At 37.8% G+C, this 13,941-nt stretch overlaps 1 protein-coding gene across 1 annotated transcript in view; it reads left to right on the forward strand.

The window, feature by feature from the left end:
• LYST (lysosomal trafficking regulator) overlaps positions 1-13,941 on the forward strand; it is a 159,627-nt gene that overhangs the window by 120,570 nt on the left and 25,116 nt on the right. Inside the window, exons 40-45 of the mRNA XM_081297182.1 lie at positions 280-524; positions 3,682-3,748; positions 5,034-5,190; positions 7,212-7,352; positions 8,822-9,039; positions 12,790-13,020. Of these exons, the coding sequence (XP_081153308.1) occupies positions 280-524; positions 3,682-3,748; positions 5,034-5,190; positions 7,212-7,352; positions 8,822-9,039; positions 12,790-13,020 (1,059 nt within the window). The remainder of the gene's footprint in view (positions 1-279; positions 525-3,681; positions 3,749-5,033; positions 5,191-7,211; positions 7,353-8,821; positions 9,040-12,789; positions 13,021-13,941) is intronic.

The raw sequence follows: 13,941 nt of genomic DNA on the forward strand, positions 1-13,941 counted from the left end.
AGAGCACTTTCCTGCATAGGTTTTCCTTAGAAATTATTAACAGATAATTATTAGGAGATTTTTCTAGCAGCAAAGCATAATAACTAAGAGCCCTGCCTCTGGAGGAAGACCTACTCTGAATCTCAGTGTTCCACCAGTTCATTTTATTGAAGAAAACCTTTTTTCTTGGAGGACTTGGGATTGGTAGCATGTTTTTAATGTTATGGTTCTTTGTGGGGAAAGGGTGTCAATAGCCTAAACAATATCTGGGTCTTTTTTTTTTTTATCCTTCCCTTTTAGGTTCGCGATGATGTGTACCACAGTATACTCACAAATAACCTACCAAACCTTCTGGAATATGGCAATATTACAGCTCTGACAAACCTGTGGTATACTGGACAAATTACCAATTTTGAATATTTGACTCACTTAAACAAACATGCTGGCCGATCCTTCAATGATCTCATGCAGTACCCAGTGTTCCCATTTATACTTGCTGACTATATTAGTGAAACCCTCGACCTCAGTGACCCTTCTATTTATAGGTGAGTAAAAAAAAAAAACCCTTTTGGTTTCATCCAAACATAGTATTTATGTCACTAAGATTTTTTTTACTAAAAAATTCAAACAGGCACAAATATAAAATGGCTGTATAATAAAACCCCATATTTTTATCACCCCAATTCAATAATTATGAATTACAAAATCTTTATAATCTAGGGATGGCAAAATGGTGATTTCTTATTCTCTCATTTCTCATAAATTAGAAGAAAGTGTACAAGATAAACCTAGGATATTTTGTTGTGCCAGAGAATAAAAAAACTAATATTGTATTGTCAAAAGGGCACAGAAACAAACTGAAGTGGCTCTCATTACCAAAGATAGGACAGTCTGAGAATCAGAGAGAACAACGACTGCAAGAAATTAAAATACATTGAAATGAAAAGATAGGTTAAGTTCCTAACTACCCAGGTTAAGTATCTTTAGCTGAAATGCTGGAGTCTAGAAGTGTTTGACATCTTTAAGACTTGCATAGCTTTTACCAGTTGAGCATCCCTAATCCAAAAATCTGAAATCTGAAATGCTCCAAATCTGATTTTTAGTACGGTGCTTAAAATGTCTTGAATTTTAGAGCATTTCAGATTCCAGATCTTCAGATTAGAAATACTTAATTTATATCTTTTAAAAGGAAAACAAGACAAACAAAACAAAATAAACCTCATTGGTCCATTAGTGATTACTAGAGTATCAGTTTCTTAGTTTGAAATTTGAGAATTAAAAGACATGAATTCAGCATTTTTCTGCCTTTCCTAAATGAACTGTATTTTAAGTAACCAAAATAGGCCTAGTTCATGAGAGAATACTGTGTTTATTTAGCTTGAATTTTTTTTCTCTTGTGTAATTTAAGGAAAATTTTATTCCAAATATTCCACTTGGTATATTAACCTATCTTAATTATAACTGCCAAAAAAAAAGGGAGGGGTGCCTGACTCAGACAGTTCTCAAGAAATTGGGTTCATCTTAATACATTGTCAATTTTAAAAAGAGCAAGTGGCATTTTTATACACTGCAGTGACATTTAAGCATTTTATGCGTTGCTGGTATGAAGAAATTTGCTCTTTCTAAAAGGCAGTTTGACAATGTCTATCCAGAGAACTTAAAATGTGCTTAGTCTGTATAGCAATTTAACTTCTAGGAATTTTTTCTTAGAAAATACTGAAGGATGTGGGCTCTACCACAAAGACTCCTACTAGCCATAGGTTTCATGAACCTAGGAACCACTTCTGCCTGGATCATTGCATTTTTTTGGCATCTGGTTCTGCTTGCAAAGATTTAGCCACAAGTATAGTCCTCAAATCATTTTTTCAAAGTAGCTAAAATTTAGAAAAAAAAAACCCTAAATGCCCAACACTAGGTTTAATTAGATTGTTACATGTTGTAGCTATTAAAACAATACCATAGGGCTGGAGATGTGGCTCAAGCGGTAGCGCACTTGCCTGGCATGCGTGCGGCCTGGGTTCGACCCTCAGCACCACATACAAACAAAGATGTTATGTCCGCCTGAAAAAAAAAAACAACTAAAAAATAAATATTAAAATTCTCTCTCTCTCTCTCTCTCTCTCTCTCTCTCAAAAAAAAAAAAAAGAATTAATTAAAAAAAAAACCATAGCCAGTCATAATAGCACACACATGTAATCCCAGTGACCCAGGATGCTGAGGCAGGAGGATTGCAAGTTGGAGGCCAGACTTAACTTAGCAAGGCCCTAAAGGGCTAGGATGTTAGCTTGGAGTTCCCCAGGGTTCCCCGATACTATATATAGTATATTGTCAGCATTGAACTTTTTTTTACTTTAAAAAGCAGTAAATATGTGTATAGATCAATGAAAACAATCTGGGCAAGTATATATGAAAATAATTACCTGTGAGTAGTAGTATTGCAACTGATTTTTTAGTTTATTCTGTTTGCTCAATGATAATTTCTGATTTGTCAGCCACAACAATTACCATAAATTACATGGCAGGATCTTTTTTTTTTAATACCTTTATTCTATTTACTCATTTGTATGTGATGCTGAGGATCAAACCCAGGGCCTCACATGTGCTAGGCAAGCACTCTACCGCTGAGCTATAGCCCCAGCCCCACATGCCAGGATCTTAAACAAGATTTTCTCTGATTTTGAGATGTGAATTCATATTTATTCTATAAAACTGTTTTTACTTTTGACCAAGGTTTTTAATTAGAAAAGCCTTAATAGAATTAGCATTTAATATTTCTAAGTTTCATATCCCTAGGAAATAATAACTTATCAAAAAAAAAATGGCTGTTTCTGTATCTCGTAAGCAGAATTGGTTTGACCTACTGAACCTGAGGTTTGTCTTGCTGTTGACCTCGTTACAGTGCCAGATGTTGAAACCCTAGTTATCCCATCCCTGTGCCAGACCAGATGGCTCCCAGCGAGAGCAGCCTGTCTCTCCTTATAAGAGTTGTTTCTCTATTTCAAGAGCCACACAGGATGCCACTTGATTCTGTAGCATGGAAAAGTGAGGACATAGTCCTGGCATTCTGTCGCCTCCAAGAATGGCAGCATGTGGTATCCAGCCAGGGGGAACACCCACACTACGCGGTTACATGTGTGCACGCATACCCCCACTGTGCTCAGTGCATCCCTCAACTCCTGATTAGATTGCATGATATTTATTGCAGTACTCATTCCAAATCTCAACTTGGTCATTTTAAGCATGTATCATATATTCAATTTTTACTAACTAGGCTCATAATTACATAGCCTCCCCTCGTGATTATAATTACTGTCCAAACATCCCTTTACTTTATTCTGCCTGACTCATATAGAGTCTGGAAAATGGAGCAAGAACTTTCAGGTCTTGACAAAATCAGCTGCCATGGGCAGCATCAGTTATGACTTGGGGAGGCTGAGGAAAGAGGGGGAGCAGCTCTTCTTGTTGAGGTTACACATGAGTTAAGAATTCTAATACAGTACAGACCTGATGAAGAATTCTACCTTAGTTGTTTAAACAGCCATAGTTTTAAGTGGTGACTGTTGATTGCAAAGCAACACGTGTAAGCATAAAATAAGGGCCAAACATTTCGTGGATCCCTTGTTTACTCCCAGTATGAAACACAGCTTAGTCCTGGCAGTATCGAGTTGTTTCAGACTTTTCCCATTATCCTTTTCTTTGTAGAAATCTCTCTAAGCCTATAGCTGTGCAGTACAAAGAAAAAGAAGACCGCTATGTGGACACGTACAAGGTAGCTTTAGCTTCTGTTCATTCTATGATAAATGAAAAATGGGGTTTTGTTTATAGACTTGTGATTACCTAATTTTAAATTTATACTATTGCTTTTTCTTTTCATTTCCTTGTACTTTAATTGACTGACAACTAGAAATCATTATATGAAATCAATTTTCTGAGAACTCAAGAGAATTAAGAAAAAGAATACCTTTATTTTGGCATAAATTGAAAGCTAATAATCCATTGTTATTCAAATACATAATTGTAATTCTTATAAAAATCATAAAGCTTTCCAGGGACCTGCTATTTATATCCCCCAGTGTAATTTACATAGCAATATTAAAATATTGATTGTATATCATAAACCTTATTAATCATTAAAAAGTATGCATTGGTTTATCAAAACAGAAATTTACCAGATTTTCAATTTTAAAAGTAGAAATGAATTAATTACCTTTTTCTGTGATATTAGTATTATTGGAATTCTATTGGAAATATAAAAAGCTCACTTGCCACAATTATGTTCTTCACAACAGTATCAAGATAAAAGCAGCTGAAACAGTTTTCTCATATTCACACATTGTTTTATATCCCAGTTCCCAAAACATTCCTCTAAGAACCTGTGACTGTCACAGTTTGATTTTGCACTTGAAAGTGGGGCTGTCTATAGGAGTATGAAAGGGATTCAAAGATCCAGTACACCTGACTTTGTTATGGAGCCAGACAGAACCGAGGGGAGATGTACACAGTGATGTACACAGATGTTAACTTCCTCCTTCATGTTGGGAATACAGGAATCATAAAAGATCACCATGTTCTTTTCCACCTCTGTGTAACATACTGCAGAGCAGCCATGCAGTATTATAGTAACTCTGTAATAATGGGTGATGTCTGTATTTCTATTGCATTTCCTCTTCTGGAGAAACATTCTGTATGGACAAGGTGAAACGCTATTCAAATGCAGACCTCTCTAGAGATGGGAGCAGCTCCCGTTCCTTGGGGGCTTGATCCACTTAGATGTTGGGAGCTGGTGTGCTGGAGGGAGGATGCAGGGCAGGTGGGTTTTCTGAGTAATTAAGAGCACAGGGGTGCAGATGCATGATGAGCTCAGGTGGTCAGGCTCACAAGGTTCAGGACAGACTCCTAGATTCTCTAGGTGGTTGAGGTCTCTGGTCAAGAGTGGGCAGACAGGCCAGGGAGAAGAGCATGGGTGACAGGGAAGGATAAAAGGGGAAGCAGCACTTTCCCAGTGTTGCCTGAAGCACATGATCATTAGTCTTCTGGGGCTTTGTTGCCTTCAGTATCTGGAGGAAGAGTACCGCAAAGGAGCCAGGGAGGATGACCCCATGCCCCCCGTGCAGCCCTACCACTACGGTTCCCACTACTCCAACAGCGGCACTGTGCTCCACTTCCTGGTCAGGATGCCTCCTTTCACCAAAATGTTCTTAGCCTATCAAGGTAAGGGTGTTTTTTGTAACTGCACAGAAAGTCTATTGGGTCATCAGAACAAAGAAATCTTTTGTTTTTTCTGACTTCTTGAGAACTTATTGAGACTAATGACATCACAGGAATTCTATTTATTCCTTCACCAAAATCTTCCTCAAAAGAGCTGTAGTACATTAAATCATCTTACTATTGTCTCAATTTTTAGCTTCAATTTAAACATGTCTGCTTAAAAACATGCAGTTCACTTTTTAAAAATTGAGATGTATTTTACAAACCATAAAATGTACCCTAATTTTATAGTGTATGCAGTTCATTTTTAAAGATTTTTCAACATTATGATTATTTTAAATCACCAGCAAATGCCATAATTTCATTCTTCTTTGTAGCTGAATAAAACTCCACTGTGTATATATACCACATTTTGTTTATCCATTCATCTGTTACCAGGCACCTGAGCTGGTTTACAGCAGTTACACTGCTATACACATTAATAATATGCCCATATACTATAGTATGCTGATTTTAGCACTTTAGGATAAATACCAAGGCATGGCATAGCTGGGTCATATGGTGGTTCATTCCTAGTCTTTTGAGGAAGCTCTATACTGCTTTCCAAAGTGGCTATACTAATTTGCTGCCTTCTTTCCCACATTCTTGCCAGCATTTATTATTATTTGTGTTCTTGATGATTGCCATTTAACTGGAGTGAAATGAAATCTCAATGTAATTTTGGGTTTTTTTTCCTCTAATTTCTAGCAATACTGAACATTTTTTCCATATATTTGCTGGCCATCCAAAAGCTTTATATTAATTCAATGCAATCCCCATAAAAATACTAATGACATTCTTCACAGAACTAGGGGAAAAAAATAGTCCTAATTTGGTAGAATAAAAGACCCAGAATAGCCAAAGCAATCTTAAGCAACATAAATGATGCCAGAAGCATCTCAATACCAAACCTCAAATTTTACAGTATGGTATTGGCATCAAAGCAGACAGGAAGACCAAGGGAATAGAATAGAAGGCACAGAGACAAATTCACATAGATACAGTCATCTGATAATTGACAAAGGTACCAAAATCATATGTTAGAGAAAAGACAGCCTTTTTAATAAATGGTGCTAGGAAATCTGGATGTCCATATGTAAAAGGATAAAACTATATCCCTATCTTTCACCCTGCACAAAAGTCAACTCAGAGTGAATCAAAGACCTTAGAATTAGGACAGAAACTCTATAACTGCTAGAAGAAAACATAGGCTCAACACTCCAACATATCAGTGCAGGCATAAAACACAAGAAATGAAACCAAGAATCAGTATTTGGGGTGGCATCAGTTTAAAAAGCTGCACAGCAAAGAAACAAGAGCATGAAGAGAGAACCCAATGGAAGAAGATCTTTATCGGCTGTTCCTCCAACAGGGGATTAATATCCAGAATATATAAAGAACTCAAAAGACTGAACACCAAAAACGAAATAACTCAGGGCTGGGGAAATAGCTCAGTTGGTAGAATGCCTGCCTCGCATGCACTCTACCTGGGTTCAATCCCCAGCATTGCAAAAAGTAAAATAAAAAATAACTCAATTAATGAATGAGAAAAAGAACTAAACATGTCTCAAAAGAGAAATATAAATGGACAACAAATATGTTAAAAAATGTTCAAAATCCCTTGTTTTCCTTCTTTATAATTCATTCACTCAGTAAAGAAATTGTTGTGTATCCATTATGTACTAGTGTGAATGACAGATAGCCAGGCCCCTACTTTTATGGAACTTTTATTATACTTGGGTAATAATATAGTAATCAATTAAGCAGTATGTATATTATGAAATCATGATTGAGGTGAAAAATAATGGAACTGGTTTCAAATTATTTATGGAAATACATATTTTCAAGGATATAAATTCTCTCTTAAACTATGAACAAACAAAATGAACATTATTTTGATCTTTTTGAAGTAGCAAAAGTTATGACAGGCTTCAAATGAAATTAAGTCTCTGTGTCTTAACTATATTATTTGTATTTCTTTGTAGATCAAAGTTTTGACATTCCAGACAGAACTTTTCATTCTACAAATACAACTTGGCGCCTCTCGTCTTTTGAATCCATGACTGATGTGAAGGAGCTTATTCCAGAGTTTTTCTATCTTCCTGAGTTCTTAGTCAACCGTGAAGGTACAGCAGCAAATCATTTCTCTGTTTTAAATAGTTTAGTTATATATGGACATAATATCTTTATTTTGTTTATTTATCTTCATGTGATGCCGAGGATTGAACCCAGAGCCTCACATGTGTGAGGCAAGCGCTCTGTTACTGAGCCACAGCTCCAGCCCCCAGCAGCAAATCACTCCTAACTTGTATTTCTGAGAGAGTGTGATAATGTTTTCATTTCCCAAAATGAAAATAGCTGCACACTGATCTCCTGGAGCTCTGCAGGTGCCTGGGCTAGGACCTCCAAAACTGGCCCTAGGCTGTTCCAGAATACCTGGGAGCTCTCAAATAGCCCCCATCTCACCCCATGGTAATTTTATGTAAGCCCTCAGTTTATACCTCACATTGTATCATTTCAAAACACTTTCAAAATTGGTGAAAAAAGATCTTTCTACTGTATTCATGCACAATCAAGAAGTAGACAACACTTCAATTATATAGGGATCTTACTCAGTTTTCAAAAGATCCTTTTTAATTTTTGTCTGTTATGTTGTTTAGCTTTTCTGTCCGTAAAATGTAGCACAAAAACATTTTTATTCAAAGGTATTTCTTTTAGGACGATTTTTTTTTTAAGAGAGAGAGAATTTTCAAATATTTATTTATTTATTTTTAGTTTTTCAGTGGACACAACATCTTTGTTTTTTTTTATTTTTTTAATGTGGTGCTGAGGATTGAACTCAGCACCCTGCGCATGCCAAGCGAGTGCGCTATCGCTTGAGCCACATCCCCAGCCCCGATGATTTTTTTTTTTTTTAATAACATTTCCAAGGATTTTTTTGGGCTAACAGACTGAGACAGACAGAGATGAGCTCATTTGTGTCACGAAAGGATCCGGGTATTCCACGTGCTGGTATCACTTTGTTGGAACAGCAGTGCATTGTAGAAATGAAATCAGAACAGATACCCATGAAATTAATAGGCACTCTCAGTTTATTCTGGGATTGCATGTGCTTTGTATTGGTTGGGTTTTTCAAAGTACAGAATTCTATTTACTAAAAATTCTTAAATAATTATAACTCATTAAATAAATTCATTTAAATGTTAATACCAAAAAAATTGAAGTTTTAGTTTGATTTTAATCAAGTTTACAATTGACCAGATATTTAAGAACTTATCTCATTTGTAGATTTGATTAATGGGAATTTGGAATTTGTGAGCAGTGGTTTTCTACTTTTTCTTCATCTAATTTGTGGGTATAAAGTGGTACGTGGATCAAGTTGAAAGATCTTAAGTTTAATCCTGATAGCATTTATGCACACAGCCCTCTCCGTAAATCAGAAAGTGAGCGAGCAGTTGTGTTTTTTATTGCAAAGGTCAGTGCTCCTAGCTTGGGAGTACTCGTCTGCTGAGGCCAAGAGCTCTTGAGGCCTACTCTGTGCGCTGAGTGAAGCATGCTTTGGGAAGTAAAACTTGATATTAATCTTCTCGTTTAGGTTTTGATTTTGGTGTGCGTCAGAATGGTGAACGGGTTAATCACGTCAACCTTCCCCCGTGGGCACGTAACGATCCTCGCCTTTTTATCCTCATCCACCGGCAGGCTCTAGAGTCTGACCATGTGTCCCAGAACATCTGTTACTGGATTGACTTGGTGTTCGGGTACAAGCAAAAGGGAAAGGCTTCTGTTCAAGCCATCAATGTTTTCCATCCTGCTGTAAGTGACTCTTACAATAATCTGCGCATACATAAGATAGAACCTGGATATTTTAGTTACCTGGTAGGCTGTTTCTTTAAAATACCCAACTTATCAAACAGAATTGGCAATTATACTGATTTGTTATTATTCTTACCCAAGATTTTGAGGTTTTATATTTCAACTTTTAAGAAATATCTTAGGTACATGTTAAAGGTTCCTCAAGACCACCCCCAGGTTCAGTAATTTACTAGGTGGATTTAAGGACTTATCATGCAAATCAGATTTGTAATGGGGAAGGGTACAATGCAAAATCAGCAAAGGGAAGAGGAACATGGGGCACAGTCTGGGAGAAGCCAGCACAAACCTCCTCTAGTCTCCTCCTGGCGAAGCACAAGAACACACTTACTTCCTCCAGCAACAAGTTGTGACACACGTGAAGTATTATTGTCTGCCAGGATGTTTGTCAGAGACTGAGCACCAGGGCCTTTCGGGGCTGGTCACAGAGGCACCATCTGCTTTGCACATGCTGGAGCTCCAGACTCCCAGAGGACAGCAGGTGTTCAGCAAGCACAGCATTGAGCAGTGTAGGCACAGTGGTGGGAAGGCTCTGACTGCCAAGTTCCCAGACACCAGCCACGGGCCGCCTGGCAAGCATATCTTTCCAAGGAGAACAGTCAGCTTGCCACATTAACTCTTTTCTGCACACTCTCCTACACACGTGCTCTGTTTGAAAACAACATCATTTTTCCTCATTACAGAAGCAGTGCATGTGCCTTGGTAGGAAAATTACAACATACAGACTGGCAAAAGGAAGAAATTTATAAATAAGGTTTGATGTCACCATCCCAAGAGAAATATGAAAACCAGCTTCCAGACTTTTTTCTGTACATTATTCCAGTAGTATAATAATATTAGTACAGTTAGGTACCCTTTTTCTCTTCTGAACAATTAGTCTTAAATTACTCAGATCACTAGATATCATTTCATATGATTTTTAATGGCTACTTACTACTCCAAGTATAGTGATTTATTTTACCAGTATGCTGTTGGATATTTAGTTAGAATCTGTTTAATATCTGTTTAATATCCTTGAGGTTATTTCTTTGATTTCCTAGAAGTATAATTGTAACACTTTCATGTGTATTTTTTATGCTGTTGGATAAACTAACCTTTAATTTTGAAAATATTATCTACTCAAGAAATATTTCTCTTGCTAGGCTTTGGGGTACAGAGGTATTGAGGGTAGATGGGGTTAGGAGGAGAGGTAGAGTAGATAGGTCTACCCTGCTGTGGAAGAGGGGTTCTTCTGAGGCCTGTTTAAGGAAATGTCTCTGTAAGCAGAATGTTTAAAAAGCAATTGATGATGAGAACAATATTTGCTGATGCTGCCTAGGAGTCACTCAGTACAAGTACAGAGATAACCTGTTAATTCACTGCATGTGATGTTTAACCTCATGGCTTCCCTAACTTTAAAAAAAGCAGGTTAAAGTCAACTGATCTTGGACTTCCCCTCCAACTCTAATTTTCTCCATAGATTGTGACAAATCTATAAGTGTTTTATAACAAATGTAGCTAAAATGCACAAACAACTCTACACCTATGCTTATTTATGCCAGAGATTCATTCTAAAAAATAGTCTAAAAATAAAATTCTCTTTAGTCCCTTTTGCTATGTAATTATGTGGGGTACCTCCAAGGTTATATAAAATGAAATTCCTTAAGAGATTTATTATCTGGAAAAGAGAGTAAGACAGGTTTACCGATTATTCCAATAGAAGATATATGCTTTGGGAAAGTTATTTTGAAAAAGGAGATAATAATTTTATACAAAATAGTAGTAGAGGAGAAAAAGACCTTTTCCTTCTACCCATCATTGACTGAGGCTTCTGGAATAAAAAGGTAACAAGAGAAAGGCATTCAGATTTATCTCATTTGAAATTTATGTGCCATAAGAACGTTAAGAAAATGAAGACCCCAAAAGTGTTTAAACCCGGTATTTTTATGCTGAGTTTAATGGAAAGGGAAGCATCGTGGAGGAATAGGATAGGATAAAAAAAGTCTGAGCCTCGTGCAAGAAACCGGGGGAAACCGTGAGGCTTACTGGCTCTGTCCTCTCTATGTGTCCTCTACCCTGACTGTGGAGCTCAGGATGCTCTACACTAGGGGAGGGGGAGGGCACCTCTCACAAGAGGGTCTTCTGACCTGCTTCAAGGCAAGGCCAAAAAAACCCTTTCTAGGTTTTATGATCAGCTTCAGGGAAGATCAGAGAGTCCTTCCTCTGGCTTAAAACATTCAGTGTGCCTAGGTGCTGTGTTTTGAAATAACATGTCCTGAATCCCACTGAGTATAAAATGAAGGGTTCAGATATAATTTTTTAGCTTCATTCATATTTGATACTAAAATACGACTTTTAGAGCAATTAGGAACTTTTGCACCTTTTCAGTTATTCTTAAATAAAATCACATTAAAAGTACTTGGAAAAAACCTATCTGAAGGCTGAAGCTGCAAGGGAGTTTTCATCTGACTGGGAGGTTTCATTGGGTCTTCAGTATTTGTAAAAGGATAGTGTTTATACTATTGTTCTAGGGGCTGAATAACATTGAGTTCATGGGGCGATGTAGTGGTTAAGTGCCTAGTGTCTAAGTTCAGAATTGAGTTCAGATCCCCACTCTGACTCCACCACTTGTGGGACCTTGGGCAGATGGCTTAACCTCTCTGTACCTAAATGTGTACTTTTATAAAGTGTGAATGACAATACCAGCCTCTTATGGGAGGAATCAAATTCATATTAGGATAATGGCTACCATACAATTAAGTACAAATAACTGTTGACTTTTCCAAAAGACATATACAAACGCCTTTTACCTTCCTTAATTCATCATTCATAGTTACTTGGGGTTCCCTTAGAAACTTATAGCACCAAATGTAAAGAAGCACTATTTTAAAGTAAATTTGAAAAGAGCTCATCAGATTTTTTGAGTACATGCAGTCAGGCAGCCCTGTGAATGGCCCTAGTTCAACAGGCATTTGCAATGACTATTTGGTCCCTGATGCTGGAGGTAGAGAGTGAGGGCAGTAAAGATGAAGATTATTTAACCTGAAGTGTTTTGGCATTTTATTTTGATGCTTATAGAAATGCTATTACCCAGATATGTAAATTAAAGTCGGCTGTGACTGGCTTAATGCCAAAAGCTAGACTGTCCACGTGGGTATGCACAACATGTAACAGGTCTGTGGCCCGCTGCCAGCTTTGGATGTGAAGGAGTGAATACATAGCACGTCCACCTGACCTCAAAGTATGGCCACCCAAGAAACACAAAATAGCACCCCTTCCATCAACAGGCTTGGAGCTTTCATTGCTACTCACCAGGGACCACTTGCAATTTTCATTGTATTTTAACTTTAGTTATTCCTTTTATTATATATTACTTTGGACAGCAACTTCTTTAGTAGTTTCATATTACACATGAAATCTTGTATGATATTCTCAGGCATTAAGTTTAAATTGTTTTATAAACAAACCTAGTTAGCATCAGACAAGATATATTGTTTTTAATTCACTCATTTAGAGACATTGATTATTCCTATTCTGATCTCAGACCATTAATAGGTAGCTAACCTGATCAAAAATATCTTAAATCATTTGCATTTGAAATAGAGAGGAGCAAGCCATTGTCTAAAGAATAAAACCAATCTTGGTTTCCCTTTGGCACCAAGCCAAGTCTTACTCATCAGATGTCTTATGTTCTTTTGCTCTTTTACCCTGCAGACGTATTTTGGAATGGATGTCTCTGCAGTTGAAGATCCAGTTCAGAGACGAGCCCTAGAGACCATGATAAAAACCTATGGGCAGACCCCTCGTCAGCTGTTCCACACAGCCCACGCCAATAGACCTGGAGCCAAACTCAACATTGAAGGAGAACTTCCAGCTGCTGTGGGGCTGTTAGTACAGTTTGCTTTTAGGGAGACCCGGGAGCAGGTCAAAGAAATTACCTGTCCGGTATGTCACTCATATTTTAGTAGAATTCAGCAAAACCTGATGGGACTCTGTGGTTCTAGGCCCTCATGTGGGCTCTGGAGGCCCAGAAATGAATAGGTGTGGTCTTGGCTGTGAACAGCCCTGCAAGATAGGCTCAGGCAGCTAAAGCAGTATCCTATGTGTGGTAAATGCTGTGCCAGTGAGAGAAAAAGAGTGCCTTCGAGCTCAGAGGGAAAGAATTGGTCATGTCAAACTGTGGCCCTCCTCAGGAAAGACAGAGAAGGGTTATTACAAGGGAAAGCCTCCCAGGATGCGACACATAGGACGAGGAAAGGAGCCCTCAGGACTGGCGCCCAGTGAGCACATGAGGATGCCCATGGAAGCACACAGTCTGGGCCTGGTTGTCATCTTAAGCCATAAGCTTAAGGGCTGGCAAGGGGCTCAGTGGTAGAACCCCACCTAGCACGCCCTCAGTCTTGAGTTCAAGCCCCAGCACCACTACAACAAAAAAAGAGCACTGGCCAGAGGTGTGACTGTTTTGGTTTATACTTGCTGGGGAACTTTACAAATTTATTGGGCCTCCCACATTCTAATGATAAAAAGTATAGCCTCTGACAATAGGAAGTAGATATAATTTTTCTTTGAAATAGAAAAATCAAGCAAGCCTTAATCTTCAATTAAGTTCTTCATATAAAAGTAGTAGAAGTTAGAATGTTAATTGTAGAGTGCTTCGAGAGTTTGCAGGAGGCCAGTAGAGGTAAGACAGTCGGGGAGGGATCCTTAGAGAGGGATCAGCAGTGGCTCTCAGATACAGGGAGCTGTGCTCATTTTCAGAGAAGAAGATTTCTACAAACCTTGTTTTGACAGTTTTATATAATAATATGGCTCAAATATATCTGCACACTAGAAATAAATTCTTTATGCTCCTATATGTCAAATGTG

The sequence above is a fragment of the Spermophilus citellus genome (assembly GCF_964194105.1).
Source record: "Spermophilus citellus genome assembly, chromosome: 6".
In the NCBI taxonomy this organism is placed as follows: Eukaryota; Metazoa; Chordata; class Mammalia; order Rodentia; family Sciuridae; genus Spermophilus; species Spermophilus citellus.